The sequence below is a fragment of the Hyalella azteca genome, unplaced genomic scaffold (assembly GCF_000764305.2).
Source record: "Hyalella azteca isolate HAZT.00-mixed unplaced genomic scaffold, Hazt_2.0.2 contig280, whole genome shotgun sequence".
NCBI lineage: Eukaryota > Metazoa > Arthropoda > Malacostraca > Amphipoda > Hyalellidae > Hyalella > Hyalella azteca.
The window spans coordinates 1-19,607 of record NW_025930635.1 but is presented as its reverse complement, the minus strand read 5'-3'; the positions used below and the strand labels follow the sequence as shown (position 1 = coordinate 19,607).

The window sequence follows — 19,607 nt, the reverse complement described above, 5'->3', positions numbered from 1 at the left end:
GAGTTTTTTTGGCTCCACCAAGCTTAATTTTAGGTACACAGGCATGTGATAGTAAAGATGGCAGTATCTTGCTAGACTCGGCGGCTGTTGTAAAATTGAGATTTAAATTCTAAACGTCATTCATTTCTTTGTTGCAGACAGCGTCGAATGTAAATTACAGCAGGAGAGGAATAAGGAAATTCTGGCTTTTTCAACTCTCGAATTATTCGATGTAATCACAGCCAAAAACCGATGCTTACTTGCATTTTATTTCTGCAATTTTAATTGCTTTTGCACAATTTTATTGAAATTTTGTTTTTTTTACAAACTTGCAATAGTACTCATTGCAGTTAAATCGTTCAGCTTACTTAGAGTTTTGTTTCCTCGTCAAATATTTGATATCAAGTCTATGTAAGTATGTTCTGAAGGTCACTAGCAGTAGCTGGCGACTGTCACATTCCATTAATAGAATGGTTTGTGTTGAAGCATTGAGCCGAGATTTTCCACTAGAACTAAATCTAATATGCGATAAAATCTAATCACTTACATAGAACACAAATGTATTTTTAAATTCCCTAAATTTCAACATCCGCCGTGCCTCAAACTTTTCGAAACTTTTGACTCGAATCGAAATTCACCTCTGAAAAAGGTTAATAAATTTTTGGCTCAAGTTTTCCTTGAGAATAATGATCGGTTCATTACTTGTTTTGAGCGAGACTTCAAAGCTTCGGATGCTTCAACTCATAAGGTTAGTTAGTACTGGTGGCCACTACTACTTTCAGGGTTAATACTGGTGACCAGTACTACTTTCTAATACTAAACGCTACTAATTACGGTAATGCTAGTCTCGTGTATAGGCGTGGCGCTATATATAGGCGCTACTGGCCACAGGACTCAGTAACCCTTTACACGAGGACAGTAGCATTATAATTAGTGGCGGTTAGTATTTGAAAGTTGAATTGGCCGCCACTACTAACCCTGTGTGCAAGTACCTGATTTAGTCGTCAAGACGCGCCTACCTATGTTAATGCTTATTGAAAGTTCTGTTTTTTACAAGATCTACTTTATTACTTATTTTAAATTTTATATGAAATATTGAATGACAAGGTAAACTAGACTAAGCAATTGCCATTCGATGTTAAGAGATATTGCCGATAGTTAGGTATTGTTAGTCAATTTATTTGATTTGTGAAAACAAACGCATCGTCATGGAAAGGATGGATTAGCTTCGAAGTTACCCTTCGCTACGTGATTTTTAAAGCTCGGAAAAGTTTCTAATACAACTTATCGGTTATTAGATATGAAATTTAGGCGTTTGCCTTTCGCCATGAGATTCGTAAATCACGCCAATGGAGGTTGCCTTTTGCTAGGGGATCCGCAAATCACTGAAAAGTTCTGTTTACCGCTTATTCGTTATTACTTGTGCATTTTCGGAGCGTAATCATGTTACTGTCATGTTTGACTGGTTATTTTTTTTATCGCTGTTGTTGTGGACTAATCACTAAAATAGGTTTTCTTTGACCCAAACAATTGACCAGTGATCGTTTTCAAAGGATGATTAAAAATAAGGAATGAAACCCATAATAATAAACGATCGATAAATAACAAGAAAACAAATTACAAAACTATAAACCGTGTGTCTTTCAAGCCCCTGCCTATTAATTCCTAATCATGTCCTAGGTTCGGAGCCGAGCTGAAAAAAACGAATAAATACAAATTAAGGACTCGAATTAACGCAACACTAACAAATAAATAAACACAATAACAAATAAATAACACAATAAACACAAAACAAATAATACACAATGATAAACTAATATAAATAATAATATTCAATATTTCCAGAAAGGCTACACCACGATATTAACACTGAAGATGAACACGATAAACAATCCTGGTAATTACCTCTGCGGTGGATCACATAGCAATGACAAATAAGTAAACATTCATTTGCGAAGTCATCGGTGGTGAATCAAAACGGAAATGACAAATTTAATGAACCCTATTGTAGTCCCTAACATCACCCCCCACCAAGTGCAAACCATTGCACTTAAAAATTCCTAATAAACAGGAGAGAGATCAAGATTGAAACCCAAGGCCTGAATATACAATATTACACAGGACATTTGATCTAATATACGATATTTACTATTTTATAACACACCAATACACACGCTGTTAGCCCTACAATTCATTCAATGTTCACTTTATTCAGATATAGATTTTATTCACAAGCACTAAAAATTGCACTCCATATACGGACATATAAAATAAACATTAGAAAAGAATTATGAATCCGACACCTATAAAATATAGACGTTACAACGTTTCTGTTTTGCAAAAATCTACTCCACGCTCTTCAACATTAGGTTGGCTCGGTTTCGCCAAATATTGTGCTCTTCACACACTTTTACCTGCATGTTTATCCCGCCACGGTTCTGTCACGCCTTCTTTATAACCGCTGATACTTTCACGCATACACTTTATATGTTCCATCGCAGCTTTCAACGCATTCTTCTTCGCCATATCATGCAACGATTCACCCGGATCATTCTCATCGTCCAAATCAATTAAATCTGCCCAGTTTTTTTTCCAGTTCCAGTCAAAAATCTTCGATACCGTCGCTACTCGATTCAACATTTCTTCGTGAACAGACAGAGACTGGTCTAACCATACCAAGAACCTATTCTTTGAGAGACTATCCTCCTCGCTCAATCCACTATCGGTCACCATTTCATTTCCTACAGAACTGTGTTCAGGTTGATCTGGCGGCTTGCACAGGACATATGTATCTACTGGAGTTGACATCTCACACACTTCTGCAACACACAGTTTCTCATCCACGACTTTCTCCACTTCTTGCACCAAATTCTGCTCTAGTGAATTTCTTTCAGTAATGAGTTGCAGCTTATGCTCGGGATCAGCTTCTGTGGCAACGTCTTGCAAATTAACGAAAAGCCGGTACTTGTCCTTCAACTCGTGCAATTCCTTGACTAGATCACCATCGTTCATGCGGTTTGTAACAATTTCATAATTTGACGCTTTATCCAGTAATTCACTTGTGTCACTTACGCAGGCATCGTCATTCACGTCACATGCCGCGTAAGCGTATTTATTGCCACTCGTATTGGACGACGGAAACTCTACATTGTTCACTGACACGCAACTGTCAATACAATCATCTTTATTCAAGCCCACGGCTAAATTAACGGCTCCACGAACAATAGATTCGGAAATTCCACGAGAACGGCCCGTGCGAGATTCTTGCTGACAGGCAAACTTATTAAAATGAGCAGGTCTGTAATAGGGACATTTCCGACGAAAATGATTTCCTGAGCCGCAAATGAAACATTGCCTTAATCGGGTGCGACAATTGTACCTCATGTGACCGACGCGTAGACAGAAACTACAGACTTCATCAACAGATTCGTACATCTGGCCGTTACACACTCTGGTTAAGGTTCCCAACCTGGGGGGCAATGACGAGAATTATCGCGCTGAAATAATTTCGGCTCTTTGACATTGGCACGCTGGTACTGCGTTGCAGTTTCAGTCTTCTTACAGCGTAGACAGGAAAGAACACTTTCATCGCTGGGGTTTCTTGTGTTAAAATACGACGCCCACCTTCTCTTGAACTGGCTCAACGTTTCTTGGCATTCAATTGGCAACGACATTTCTCTAACCTCCAATCTTGAGAAAAACTTCGTAAAATGTTCGAGGCTCTCTTTGATGTAGCTGATCTCTTCTAAGCTGGATGCAAAATCATGTCCAACATGAACACTTGCCATCTCGAACAATCGTCAAATCTCGTGGGCCAAAAACAAAACAAATGGGCTGAGTCCAGCGAGTAGATGCCAGGCACATACGGGGACCCACCACAAGAGACAAGGCTCCGAAGCACACGGTATCATGAACGTTAATTTACTTCAATTTACTTTACTTTACGTTACTTTACTTTACCCAGTTAAGATTCCGACTGGCACGGCACCATTATGTTGTGGACCACCAGGTTCGCATGAACTGTTGTCATGAATAAAAGTCTTTTCTCGTCAAGATATACTTAAAATCCAACACCACAACACAGATATAAAATTGGGCAAGGTTACAAAGTACACGGAGACAATCTGGAACAAGACATATACAGGCCGAATAGAGGGATCCTTACTGTCCGCTCTCTAAAATCCGAATGAATCCGTTGGCCCGACACCAATCAGTAAAGGTACGATTCTCTCTAAAATAATCTTATAAATTTTACATCCTAATTAAAATACATCCTTTTCCTATAAACCATACATCAAGATAATACACATTATTAATCCTTAATAATTAACCTAGCCCTCTACACTGTACTTCTTCAATAAATGCTGGGAATTTTATAAGAATTTGATTAAGCCTTTATAGTTAAATTTATATTTCACTGTTAAAAGTCCGGAACTGAAAAACATGAACATGAAAGTTCATTTTTATTCTCTTGATTGTACTTAACTGAATACCTATGCTGATTATTACGTAGTTCGGTTTGAATTTGATGCTCAAGATTTGGATAATTGTTGGATGCCTACAAACTATCTGTTCGATGATTTCTAAACATATTTTCTGGGCAACGCTATTATAATGTTGCCGAGGGTGCGGTTGAGACCTCCGTGAGCCGCGCCCTCTGAGACCCTGACTTCTTGAGCCGCTCACTCTGCCAGGTCTACCAGACCCAGACGACCTGTTACGTGAGCCGCGCCCCCTGAGAGCCGCGTCTCGGTTTGCACTTTCAAAGTTTTGTTGAAATCTGTTCATAGTTTAGAATAAATTTCTTGGCCACTGCAAATTTCTGCCCGAATTGCTCTATGCTGGGCAGGGTGGCCAATGGTTAAAGTTCAGAGTACCAAGATTGGCGCAGAAAGGCGAGGGTTCGATCCCAGCTCTGTGCGCCAGTTTCTGGTCATAATCGGCAAGGAGGCCGGGTGGTTAACGAAGCAGAATTGTAGCAGTGAGTTGCGAGTTCGAGACCGCAACATGCTGTGAATGTTCTGCGATGTTAAGAATCGGCGACAGGCCTACGGCCTAATAAACGTTGAAACCGCTATTATTATTATAACTCGCGAATGAAGCTGAAATGGAAAAATCTCGCGAACGAAGGTAAAACCGAAAAAATTATCACGAGCTAAACATCGTCGCAGGGAGGTTTGCGTTAAACGCCATCGTTGGAAGGCTGAGCAGTGAGCAGATAGCTTTGGTCCGAATAAGGGACTCCAGTACCTTGGTTGAAATTTTGTTTCGTTGCTTGTTTTTCACATAGATACCTTGTGAAAACACTGTCTCCACGAATCAATGGAGACAGGTCAAAGTAGACAAGTGATGCAGTAGACAGCCAGTTCCATGAATGGATGATAATTTTCAAGGTCAGTGAAATATTGAATGGCACACCAGAATTCAAGTGGCACGCTAGAATTCAAAACCACCAAACAAAAATGGTGGAGATTGCGTCGCAGAGATCGGCTTGACAACCTCATTCGTCTTAAGCCATATCATCACTGATCTTTAATCAATCAAGAATCATCACCCTCGTGCTTATATCCCACTTTTGTTAAATGTTAACAATTAGATTGGGGTAATTTAATCAAGCGGTAAACTTGCTGTGCCAAAAATGGCGGGAAACCTCTAGTCGCTCCGCTCTGAAGGTAATCTATGTAATCTACGCCTACTCTGGAGGAAGTTCAAACTTCAAAGGTGGAACTTAATGCAATAAATATGCAGTAAGTCAGAAAATACCAGATTTAGGCAAATAAACCAGTTCTAAAATATTCATACCAGATACCGTATGAAATTACCAGATTTGTGAAATCTGGTATAAAAATATAACATCTGGCAACGCTGCACTGTACGGAAAACACTCTCATCGTGCAAAGCTCTCAGCCGGCAAAACTGTAGTCGACGCAACTATTCGCCCCGTGTATTTTTGACGAGGTAAAATCGGAGTCCTAGTGATATGAATGACTCGAAGTTTCGCGCGGCCGATATTTCTCGACCGGCGGCCAGTGCCGTCACCTACATATGCGGAAATTGCTGCAGATCGTACTGGCACGACGGTCCCTACATTTAGGCGCGAATTTTAGGGTCCTTATATCGGCAGACGTCGCGCACACATAAGCCTACCACGGGACGCCGCGACAGTTTCGAGTTCCACAAAGGTCAGCCCCCGGTCATTCCGAACTATAAACAAACTCGCTCCCTGGGTTTTCTACCCCTAATTTGTGGTCAAGTAACATCCTGCCTATAATAACTTAACATCGCTCGGGCCTTCTTCACAATTTTACATAATTGATGTTTAATATTTAGGTATAAACTAAAGTTAGAATTACCTACGCTTTATTAACAGTCAATTCTGTACTAAGGTTTTCATCTGTTCTATATAAATATGATTTTTTTTATTGTATTACATTGAATTATTTGATCACCTATACCGATGATAGAGATATCACAGACAATTCTCCGGCCGAACTTACGACTGGTCTTCCGGCCGCCCTCCAAAATTATAAACGTACGCAGCTACCATGAAATATCCCAAAACTAATAGACGTAGCTAAATGTAACCTTACACATGTATTTTTAGGACCTAACGGTGACGTCTAGCGCGTGTGAATTTTTAGATTTCGCCTTTGTTCTCGACTTATATGGGTCACACAGGCAAAAATACGCAACGACCCCGATATATATTCCAAACAACTGATTTGATTTCAACGGAACTTTGCATATAAATTCCTAGAGGTATGAAAAGCTGGTCTGCGAAACGTTTTCAATGAAGATATAGTGAATTTACTTGACACTATTTGCTTTACAATTTTACGTTAACTTGCATCGCAAACTAATAATTTTAGGCATTTTATTTCTATTTGAGCTGCCGAATAGTGAGAAATAATGACCTTCTTCCACTTGAATCTTCCACTTCCTAAATTCCAAATTTTGTCAAATGCAATTTGCACGGTCTCTTTAGTGATTAGTTTATTCCACTTAACCTCTATACCTAACTGAAATTTTTGTGACATTTAGACGTTTCGGACAAATTTCCGGCCGGACTTGCGGCCTGTCTCGCAGCCGGACCCGCGGCCGGTGTCCAAATTCAGTGTACCTGGAATATCTCCCAAAGTACTGAACGTAGCTCGATGAAACTTGGTACACATATTCATTATGACCTTACGGTGATGTCAGGCTCGGGACAATTTATTTACTATCGCCTTTATTCGTGAGTTATATGACGAAACGTGCCGAAATTTGCAGTGTACCGGCCAGTTCTTCCAGAGTACTGAACAGATCTGAATGAAATTTTGAATGTGAATTTATGAATACTAAACGGTGATGTTTAGCTCGTGAAAATTTTTTACGTTTTGCCTTCGTTGGCGAGTATTTTTTTCCCTCATTCGCGTTTTAAACAGCAAAATAGTGCTTAAATTCGCAGTATACCAGATATTTCTTCTTAAATACTGAACAGATTCGAACGAAACTTTGCATAATGAAAACTAACCTCCCAACGGTGATGTTTAGCTGGTGACAAATTTTTCGATTTGGTCTTCGTTTGCGAGTTATACGGATATACGGTGAAACGACCGGCATTTCTCAAGCAGATTTTTGAACTTGCATTGAACAAGAGCCATTTGCGTAAAGCCGTATAACTTGCAAACGAAGGCAAAATAAAAAAAATTGTCACGAGCTAAACATCACCGTTTGGAGGTTAGGTTTCTATATGCAAAGTTTCGTTCGAATCTGTGCAGTATTTTAGAAGAAATCTCTGGTACACTGCGAATTTGAGCACTATTTTGCTGTTTAAGTCATGAATGAGGGTTAAGAGAAAAATACTCGCCAACGAAGGCAAAACGTATAAAATTTTCACGAGCTAAACATCACCGTTTAGTATTCAGGAATTCATACTCAAAATTTCATTCAGATCTGTTCAATACTCTGGAAGAAATGGTCGGTAAACTGCAAATTTCGGCACGTTTCGTCATAGAACTCACGAATGAAGGCGATTTTGAAAAAATTGTCACAAGCTTGACATCACCGTTAGGCCATAATGAATATGTGTACCAAGTTTCATCGAGATACGTTCAGTACTTTGGAAGATATTCCAGGTACACTGACGGCCGCGAGTCCGGCTTCGAGATTTGTCCGAGACGTGATGTCTAGCTGTCTATTTAAATTCAATTACGGAGATACAGGGTTCGAGAATCACAATGCCTCAAATAATTAATTCAGAGTTATTTTTACCACCTGTCATTTAGGTGGTTTCATAAATTTTTAGTTGAATTTTTTTACTAACTGCAAATAAGTAGCAATACATTTTTTACTAGTTATCAGAAACTCGGCTACGTATGATTCCAGGGTTTTCCCTTGTTAACAGTCACATTTAGAGTCTTAGCGCCTGCCGCTCCATGCTCGCGCGCACCGCGCAGCTGTTTATTGTTTACCTATTCCCGCCAGCCACCAGCTGCCCTGCGATAGTTACTCTGACCTCTGATTTGGAAATGGTTTCTTCGTAGTCCAGGATATCAATGAGTGAGTATCAAGAAAAATCAAGGCTTTGTTAAACCTTATGTGCAGTTTCAAATATCAGGTTATTGTTAATACCTAACTCCTAAGTATTATAATCTAGGCTAGCGCGCTAGGCCGCTAGCCTAGACTAGAGACTCTAGAGTCTAGAGGTAGCCGGTAGGCGAGTAGCCTCAGCCCTCAACTTGCAGGATGCCTGAGATGGAATTCTAAAAATGACGGTTCATGTATTTTTTCAATACACTAAGACCAGTTTCTCGATCCAACAATGTTATTTGCGGCAAAAAAAAAACTTCTTGAAGGCTTAAAATACTTATGGGTCATTGCCCGGCCGTCATTCCATGCCAAACAATTAGATTAGCAATTACCTATTCCAATCCTGGAATCCATGCCATGATCATCATGATGGGCCTACGTCTATTTCTTCACTTTAGTGCCGACACTTCTATTCTAATCTAAGTGGTCTAACCCTTTACAGTTTCCACCACCATCAATGACAGTGAATGACTACAATTTTCTTCAAGTTTTAACTAGCAACAGACAACAGTGAGGTGCTAAACCAAGTTTTCCAAAATATTATGCTTCTAGTTCTAGCTGCAATTAGGTATGAATGCAATAGTTGCGGAATGCTGATCTAGACCAGTAGACCCCCTTGTCAACTTGTCAAGTTGTCTGAAGAGTAGTCAGTCAGTCAGTCTGACTGTCTGCGCTGCAGCCTGCGGCCTGCGCGTGTCACGTGTGCAACATTGAGCAAAATGCGATTTTTGGGGTCTTAATAAAATTGAAACTAATTTATAAAAATGGCTAGTACAATGAGATCCTGTAGTACAGCTTTTTGTGCTGATTTTTACAAAATTACTTCTGACATTACTGATGCAAAATTCAGCCAAACAAGTTGACTCGAAATGTACCTCAAAAATCAAAATTTGTTGTGACTGAACGCAACAAATTTTGACCAACATTTAGACTGCAACAATTTCCTTGCAGGTCAAGATATGGACTTAAACTTCTAAAAAAGCTTTATGTTTGTGCTGGACATAATATAGCTGGATTTTCAGCTTCCCAGATGCCTGGCAGATGGCATCATGGCAGACCCCATTATTTACTGTCCCCATAGGCCTCCTGCAGGTGCAGGATCTCTTGAAATTTGTCAGTATCAGCACAAATGGTAACATTTAACTGAGTTCAAAGCTAATTACTAAAAAATAGTCAGCCCAAATCTGCTTGTGATTTGTGAATAGTATCATCTAAAAGAGAAAATCTTGCTCTTCATGAGTCAGACATCAGACTGATGTATTCTTTTTTTGCAACATGACCATCAAATACCATCAAATGGGGTATTAAGGCTTGTAGTAAAAATGCAGCGAAGTCTGAGAGTGAGGTTTTCGCAACCATCGTGTAAAATCCTTGGATCTGCCCAAAGCTCGGCCAGTCGATANTTGTACTCTTTATAATATGATATCCTAGCCAGACCCTTCTTTGCGGCAAATGGTTGCTTTCAGGTGGCCAAGGAATGACCAGCGGTCAGCTATAAATAATTGGACTAAGCCAACCACTGGCCACGTACTATTCTTTGCCCCTCATTGAGTTCCCGGCACCATGCCATCCGTCGTGAACTGACAGTTGAGTAATTTATGACGTCTCTTTCCCCTCAAACATTGCACGACGTCTCCATTTGAGCAGCTAGAATGCGGGATTTTCCCTCCGCGTATCAGCAGACTCGATCATAAATATTTTTTGGGTAGAAAATATCTATAACAAGGAAGCTGATCAAGGAATGCCAAATATACCATTCAATTGACAATAAAATTTACAACCCATTTATATCTTGAAAAAAGTGTAAAAGTCGCAGACTTGATGAACAATAATATTTAAAGTTTCTTGAAATTTTCTCTCATTAAATTTTTTTAATACAAAGTTTACATATTTTTTGTTACTGGTCGACGTTTATGAATAAATAGCTGGGTAAGTATGGAAAAATCCATATCGCCATCTCATTTGGGAGTGGAGTAAAGTCTATCCTAATTAGTGAAGAATCGCATAGGGAAGAGCCAAGCCTGTTCGAAGCCTCTCGGTTTTCAATCAGGGCCTTAAGGGATGGGCCAGGTAATAAGGGACAGTCCTCCAACATTTTGTAGAAATGTTGTAGCAGCTAAGCAAATTAAAATATTGCAAAATTAAAAATAGTGGTGTAAAGTTCAACATTTTTACTATCTATGCAGCTTATAGCAAGTTGAGAAATCATACATTTATTACCTCTAAAAAATCCATGAGAAGAAGTGTGAAAAGTGAGATTTTGGAAAAGTACCTCTGCTAAAGTCTGTAGCAGAAAAAATATTTGTTGTATCAAAAAATTTTACGTGCATAAAAGTTGCACACTGGTGTTTGCTTAAAAATGTGATTGACAGAATTTGCAGATCACATTTCAAGAAAAAATGTTGGCCATTTCTACAAAATGGGGTAATAAGGGACACCCCTAAAATTGCATTTACAGTTAAACCTCAGCTAGCAAAGGCTAAAGTTGATGGTAAATTAGTTAACAACAAAGAATTTTGATTACATTTACCTTGCTCTGTGAAAAAATTTCACTTAGCCTTACAAAAAATTACTGCATCAGTCATCACAAAATTGTGCATAGAATGTCATAGATAAAATTGAGCACTGGGCAATGAAGAATGAAAAGTAATTAACCTAAACTATGATTTATTTGTCCAAAAATATGATAGTTGTTACTAAAATATTCCTTCCTATTTCAGGTATGTTTTTTACAATCTTTTTTGTTATACTGTCAGCCGGGGTACTCAGGACGGATGGGGTAACTCGGGACTGTCCTCTGAAATGGCATAAAACTGTTTTAGTAGCGAAACTAATTGGAATATTGCAAAACTAAATATAGTGGCGTAAACGTCAACATTTTTCCTATCTATGTACGGTAGTATAAAGGAAGTTCAAAAATACTAAATTTACTAGCTTTGAAAAATTCCTGAAAAAAATGGTGAAAAACAATATTTTGAATAGTTACTTCTGCTATGGTCTGTAGTAAAAAAAAAATATTTGCTGTATTAAAAAATTTTGCTTGGAAAAAAGTGGCAGACAAGTGTCAGCATGAAAACTTTATTTGCGGAATTTACATACCTCAATCCAAAAAAAATGGCAGCTATTTCTGCACGGCAGGGCTACTAGGGACACCCCCTGGGGCTATTAGGGACACCCCCAAAAATGCATTTACAGTAGAACCTCAGTTTGCAAAGGCTCCAGTTAAGAAAAATATAGATTAAAAACAAAGAATATTGATTACATATACCATGCTCAGCAAAAAAAATTTCACTTATCTTAAAATTAGTGCATCATCGGTCATCACAAAATTGTGCATAGAATGTCATATATAGAATTATGCACTAGGCATCATAGAATGAAAAGTAATTGACCTAAACTATGATTTATTTCTCCAAAACATATGAGGGTTGTCACTAAAACATTCCTTTCTGTTTCAGGTATGTTTTTCATGATCTTTTTTTTATAGTAAATTCTCTTAACCCAATTAAAATGGTGTGAAATTACAAGTCGTCCTGTAAGCTTACAGATATAGCAAAAAATGCTATAAGGCTGCTGATATGAAGCTTGCAGTGGACAAGGTTGTTGTAAATGCTCAATGGCATGTTCATGGATACAGTAATATCGCATTAATAATACGGTAATTAATGTATATGGTAATATATCAAAGGAAAAACAAGTAAAAATCACAGAAAATGTCATTTATTCTACCTGTACATCATCTACAATGAAAGAGGAGGACTTCAGAGTACTGTTAGTAATGGATGAGTACACTCTGCAACTGCATGCTTCAAATGTTTTAACATAAAGTTTTTTTCCCAAGTGTCCCGAGTAGCCCTGTTCGACGGCGCTACTCGGGACACTCTTTTTTTGCTTCTGGCACCTTACAAATAGCATATGGAATTTTTTTGGAGAAGCCATGTGATAGCCCTTGCAAAGAGCTTTAAAATGAGCCTAAACTTGTTTATGAAATGTTTCATGGTAAGAAGTTATGAATGAAAAATGTTCGAAATCATCCCAAGTAGCCCCAGTTGACGGTAGTGAAATCACTTGACTCGATTAAAATTGTGCAAAATTAAAAGCCATCTTGTAAGGTTACAGATACAGAAGAAATGCTACATGGCTGCTGATATGAAGCTTGCAGTGGACAAGGTCGTTGCCAATGCTCAATGGCATGTCCATGGATAGAATAATATCACATTAATAATACGGTAATGCATGGGTAAGGTAATATATCAATAAAGAAAAATCAAGTAAAAATCACAGAAAATTTCATTTATTCTACTTTTTCATCATCTACAAAGGAATAGGAGGACTTCAGAGTAGGTACTGTTATTAATTGTTGAATACACTCTGCATGCTTCAAACTGCTAACGTTTAAAATTGAGTTTTATTTCAAGTGTCCCTTATTACCCTGTTTCCAGATTAATTCAGGAGCCTTTTATATTGCGTCTGGCACCTTCCAAATAGCTCCTTTGCAAATCCCAGCCAAGCAAGTAGAAGATAGAACTTTATCAAAAAAGAAGATTGTGTTGTCATAATTAAAGTTTTTTTGTTATTTTCTAAATACAAGCTAATCAAATTAAGCTGCCAGTTAGGCAGGGACTTTTAAATCTAAATGCGTCCCAAGCACTCGAGCAAAAACTTGCTGACTACCATTTGGTAGCTTTTTTGTGATCTGTGTGTGGTTTGTACACATATGGTACCAGTATATAAGCCTACTAGTATAGTTATTTTAACCTGTACAACTACCTATAGCTCAAAGTATAAATTTTTCAGATATTGGTGTGTCTTGGTTTATGCATTGCCTATTAACTACAGAAATCAAGATACCTAATTTTTGTGTTGTTCCAGGATACGAGAGTGGCTGACAACGCTGTGTTCACTATCACTCTTCTTCCTCCTGGTGTATCAAGAGACCAATAATTGAAGACAGTCATAAGGAGACACTAATAAGGTAAGAACTAATAACAACAGTCTTCTTTGATTTGGAAGAGTAGGTGAAATATTTGCTTGTATTGAATCAGTTAAACATGAGATTGAATATGGAATTCATCAGGACTTAATATTTGTATCTTGAGCAACTGTCTTTTTTTATAGTTATATTATGCTGATTAATTTCAATGCATTTTGTTATTTCATATCATGCTTAATGCTGTGCATTTGGAGTGCGCTAACTGCTCTGATCTCAACAACATACAAAATGTATATAACTTGTTTTCCACCAACAATACCTACTTGTCACAAGATCTCTTTTATATATCTGATAGTTTTTTTATTTATTAAGATCAATTGTTTTTAATGTTCAAAATATTGAAGTCCGTTAAAATTTGCTGAGAAGAATCTTGTGTTTATTCACTAGTCTCTGAAGGTTGGAAAATAATGTTGCTCAAAGGTCATGTCTGTAATTTTGGCTTGGTAATGACCTTGCCTGTAGGACTAACACTTTGTTTTGTCCTGCAGGTGTCTGTGGTCGTACATCACTTACATTCTCGGGCTCATCTCAACTTGTTCAAAACTTCTTTCATTGATTGCAAATCTTTGGATTAAATTGTCATAGTAATGTGAAACTGACATGTTACCTAGCTGGAGATTTAGTTAAATTTTGTTTAGTTAATACATAATTATTCATTTGCTGAATCGTGGAGAGCAAGAGATTTTTGTCTACAGTCCTTTTGCTGTAACTTAATTTAACATTTGTTTTAAGGAAGTACCGTATTTATTGAATGAATCCTATATGTTGAATGGTTGAGCTTTGAGTGGAGACTTGTATAATTCTGGGCGGTCAGATTTTTTTCCATTGTTACCATTATTGATTGTGATCTGGAAAAATGACTTCAGTTGAAATGAAAGATTTCCCTCCGCTTCTACCTGATTTGAAGCAGCTCATTGAGAGCTATTTACTCCACCCTGAAGACTTGCCAATCCACAGCCTACAGGAGACCAGGAAATATGTTCCTCGCGTGCCTAACTATCACAGATTATTTGAACCAAAGATGAGCTCACTGGCATCCACCTTGCAAGTGACCAGGGATCTGGCAACTGGTGACATTACAGGCTTGGAGGAAGTCTTCAACCGTGACACAGGCCTCACAAATAAGAACTCTTTATCCCTGCAACGAGCCCCTGGGCCGCCTGAAGAAAGTGTGCGAGGAACGTCAACAAACTTGCCTTTTTGGCCTGGTGGTTTTGACCCCACCACCATGGAGGAGGAACTTGATCAGGAAGCTGTACTGGACTTCTCAACCTTACTCACACGCCACCCAAAACTCTCTGGTGGCATTGATTTCAGCTCGAAAGAACAAAAGGAAAAGGGGGATATATATGAAGTTGGAAGCAAAGATGCGGAAGAGCTCAGCATTGCTGATATGTTGTTGGTGGAAGACGACATGCTGGACGTGTTTTCTGTGTCGCACAGTAAGACGGATGATGCTGGGAAACCTGCGCTGGTCTTTGGTGAAGCTAAGGCAGAAGAAGAATTAATCAATTCTCTACCTGATGAACCAACTTCATCTTCTACTACTCTGATTAATGATGACAAGAATGTTATAAAAATTAGTGCTGGAGCTGAAAAGGGCATTCTGATCGCTTCAAACACCGAGTGGGTTGAGGTGCTAGACGCAAATGCCCCGGTGGACGACTTCAAGGTGAAGGTTCCAGACCCAGCCTGCAGCTACCCCTTCGAGCTGGACACATTCCAGAAGCAGGCAATCGTGCACCTGGAACAACAAGACTGCGTCTTCGTCGCGGCTCACACGTCCGCCGGTAAGACGGTCGTTGCCGAGTACTCTATTGCTCTGGCTCTCAAGCACATGACCCGCGCCATTTACACGTCACCTATCAAAGCCTTATCCAACCAGAAGTACAGGGACCTCAAAGCAAAGTTTAATGACGTTGGTCTTCTGACTGGGGATATTCAGATCAACCCTAAAGCGGCGTGCCTTATCATGACGACGGAAATTCTCCAGTCGATGTTATACAACGGAAGTGACGTCATCCGGGACCTTGAGTGGGTGATCTTCGATGAGGTGCACTACATCAACAACGTGGAGCGCGGCCATGTATGGGAAGAGGTGCTCATCATGCTGCCTGCTCACGTCAACATTGTGCTGCTCTCGGCAACGGTACCAAACACTACCGAGTTTGCAGACTGGATCGGCCGGATAAAGAAACGAAAAATATATGTAATCAGTACCACAAAACGACCTGTTCCTCTCGAGCATTTCCTCTATACGGGATCTGGCGGGAAAACCAAAGATGATCGGTATTTGATCGTCAGTTCTAACGGAACTTTCGTGAAAGCAGGCTACGCTGATGCTGTAGCTTCTAAAAAAGACCGAGAGAAGAAGTCAGCGCAGCCTTATGGGGCCAAGCAAGGGGGCAAGCAGCACATGGGGGACAAGCAAGAGAAGCACATGTGGATTGGCCTCATAGACCATCTGAGTAAGAGAGAGCTGCTCCCCGTGGTGGCCTTCACTCTTTCGAAGAAAAGATGCGACTCGAACGCCACTAATTTAGTCAGTCAAGATCTAACCACCAAGGCTGAGAAAGGACAAATCGAAAGCTTCATCAGAAAATGTCTTGATCGTTTGCAAGGAAGTGACAAGATCCTGCCTCAAGTGGTACATCTTCGTCAGCTCCTGAGGAACGGCATCGGCGTGCATCATAGCGGCATCCTACCGATGCTCAAGGAAGTGGTCGAAATGTTGTTCGCCAAAGGCTTGGTGAAAGTCTTATTCGCCACCGAGACGTTTGCCATGGGCGTGAACATGCCAGCGCGGTCTGTGGTCTTCGACTCCATTCGTAAACACGACGGCCAACGACTGCGAGATCTGCTGCCCAGTGAGTACATTCAGATGGCAGGGCGTGCGGGCAGACGCGGCCTCGACGACACGGGCACCGTCATCATCCTCTGCAAGAATGACGTGCCTGAGATGGCTGACCTTCACCACATGATGTTAGGCAAGCCTTCTAAACTCGAATCTCAGTTCAAACTAACATACTCGATGATTCTGAACCTGCTTCGGGTCGAGGCGCTCAGAGTTGAGGACATGATGAAGCGTTCCTTTTCAGAGTGCATCCAGCTCATGAATCACTCTAAATACTCCAGTGCTCTCGATAAGCTCACGAAAGACGTGTCGGGTCAGGAGGAGCTGAGCTGCGTCATGTGCAAAGACATTAGGGATTACTACGCCCTCTCGCGGGACGTGGTGACGCAGCGGCAGTCCGTCATGACCATGATCGCCGGCCACGCCTCCGTGGGTCGTCTTCTGCAGCCTGGTCGCGTGGTGGTCGTTAGCTACCAGCAGTACCAGAACTTCCTGGCTTGTATCGTCAAGTTGGATCCACGCGAGAAGGAGAAGTTGAGTTTGTTCCTCTTGACCGATCCTGAGACAGCGAACGCGCTGCCCTCGGCGGACGAGTTGCTGATGGCCGAGTGTGATGGAGCACGCGAGTCCATCCACTACTCGGGGGGCACCACTGCCCACGAAGTCATCAACATCAGCCCCAAGAACATTGTTGCCATAACCAACAAGCTCCTGAAAATCAGTGGCGACAAGGTCGTGGATAATGTGAATAAGCGAAAAATTCCTCGCTTCAGAGATGATCCTCCGGGCCAATCTGTGCTGGACTTGGTGAGCGAATTGCAGCGCCTGCATCAGACGGCGGGGTCTGAGCTGTCGCTCCTCTCCCTCAGCCAGGACCTTGGCGTCAAGGATATGGACTCCGTCACTGAGATAGAAAAACTCGAGATGTTGAAAGCGAGGCTCCGAAGTCAAGCTTGTCTCGAGTGCCCCCAGTTCAAGGAGCACTTCACTCAAGCTTTCACCTACCTAAAGGCAAGGGAGGAAATAACGCGCCTCAAGTTCCTGATGTCAGAGGAGTCGCTACAGCTCCACCCAGAATACCAAATGAGAATCGATGTCCTGAAGGAGCTCGGCTACATCGATGACAATAAAACTGTCACTCTCAAGGGTAAGGTTGCTTGTGAAATAGGTAATCACGAGCTTATGGTTACTGAACTGCTTCTCGAGAACATCTTCGCCGATAAGCCCATAGAAGTGATAGCAGCTCTGCTCTCGAGCTTGGTCTTCCAGCAGAAATTCTGCAGCGAACCTGAGCTAAAAGCCGACATCGCGGAAGGCATCGCGGAATTCAAGCGAGTCGCCACCCGAATTGGCCAGAAGCAACGGGACTGTGGGCTGGCGGAGCCCGTTGGTGACTTTGTTGACCAGTTCAATTTCGGCCTCGTGGAGGTCGTGTACGAGTGGGCGCACGGCATGCCGTTCAACAAGATCATGGAGTTGACTGACGTGCAGGAAGGTGTGACCGTCAAGTGCATCCAGAGGCTTGACGAGACGCTCAGAGATGTCAGAAATGCGGCCAAGATCGTCGGCGATACGAAGCTCGTCGAGAAGATGGAACAAGCTTCAGCCTCCATCAAGCGGGACATCGTCTTTGCCGCTAGCTTGTACACGCAGTGACGGAGAGGTTGTTCTTTCATGGATCTTGTAAAGGAAATTCGGATGTGATATTTTAGGGCGTCTATTTCTCGGGTATGATTTTTCGAACTTAGTTTTGATAAAGTTCTTCGCGAGCTACTGTTCTATCTATTGTACACGGTTCTTTGTTGGGACATATCGAAGGAGAAACTGTTTTGTTATACGTTTATAAATCGATTCGCTTCGCCAGCTTTTGAATTTTGTTAATTTCTTATGTGTGTTTAGTTACTGTGAAGAATGCAAGGGATATTTCAAAAGATACAGCGACATAGCGTGGCACCAGTAAAGCGCAAAGTACCTTATTGGTGGTCAAGTTTTATAAACCATACATAGCATAGTTTATATTGCTTAGTTTTTGTCGTGTGTTCTGCTCCTTTACACGCACAGCGGTGCGTGTGCATGTAGAGATACCATGCAATATCAACGATATGATAAACATGTGTTAGGCCAGGTGTTCACTTGAATGTTCTGGTGAAGTTCTTGATGCTGAATAAAAGTTCTCACCATCTTTTGCCTGGCTGTTCATTATCCTTGTGGTAGCTTCCCGCCTAGCCTGAACATATTCTTATTTCTTAGTATATGTTCGATAACAATGTTATCTATGACAATAACGCTCATCATCACAATGAAGCGTGTGGACTATGTTATAGCTTGTATACTACCAGATCTACAACTATGATTACTTTAGAGTTTATTCACATTTAACGTAGAATTTTATTACCAATCATTCGCCAGATTGTTGGCATTGTCATAGCTGTCACTGCAAAAACCGCAATAGGTTAATTCAGTCAAATTTAATTAAATAATCTCTCCCGATTTTACGAAGCTTGATTTGGCAACTCGAATCGACATCAACGGTTCGAGTTGTGTTGATTTCAATGATCACTCCACAGCTCCCTCCATAACCACTCTTTACCACCGCTGCAAGCTACTTACCACATCTACACACGACAACTACTCACCACTTACCACATCTACATACCACACGTATCACCACATCTACTCACCACACTTACTCGCCTCATCTACTCACCACATCTACTGACATCTACTCACCACACTACACTCATCACATCTTCTCACCATCACAACTATCACGACGTGTCATCACCCCGCAGTGATGCAGGAGCTGGTGGCCCTGAAGGCGGCGCTGCCGTGTCGCCAGCAGCAGATCGACGCTCTTGCAGGGCTGCTGGGGCAGGTAATGTGCGCGTGTCTTGAACAAATTAATAATTAACCTGATTGACACTAATTCATATTATATATTTCAAGTGTATTAATTAACGTTAATTATTAACAAATTAAATTAATTAAATTAATTAACATTAATTCACAATTATATTTCTCTAAAATATATTGCTTGTAGTACAGTCATAGCCTGTAGTGACCAGCCTCATTCCTTGGTATATCGTCCGCATAATTATTATTTCACTACAATAATTATCATGATTAACATGAGTTCATACTTTTATTTTTCAAAAAAATATATCGCTTGTAGCCTGACATGCCCCCCTCCCCCTCAGCCTGGGGCCCCCC

The 19,607-nt window shown here is 40.6% G+C and overlaps 1 protein-coding gene across 2 annotated transcripts; it reads left to right on the top strand.

Moving 5' to 3' along the window:
* Positions 1-8,321: 8,321 nt before the first annotated feature.
* On the top strand, positions 8,322-19,607 carry LOC108675427 (helicase SKI2W-like). Of its 2 annotated transcripts, XR_007157321.1 has the most exons (4): positions 8,327-8,520; positions 13,423-13,525; positions 19,190-19,272; positions 19,595-19,607. XR_007157321.1 is itself a non-coding variant. In XM_018163436.2 (3 exons), exon 3 carries the CDS (start codon positions 14,400-14,402, stop codon positions 18,051-18,053), a length of 3,654 nt encoding a protein of 1,217 aa, XP_018018925.1. In that variant the 5' UTR covers positions 8,322-8,520; positions 13,423-13,525; positions 14,032-14,399; the 3' UTR covers positions 18,054-18,582. The 2 variants fall into 2 exon arrangements, 1 of the variants encoding a protein (XP_018018925.1); XM_018163436.2 differs by lacking the exons at positions 19,190-19,272; positions 19,595-19,607 and adding an exon at positions 14,032-18,582 and having other exon boundaries at positions 8,322-8,520.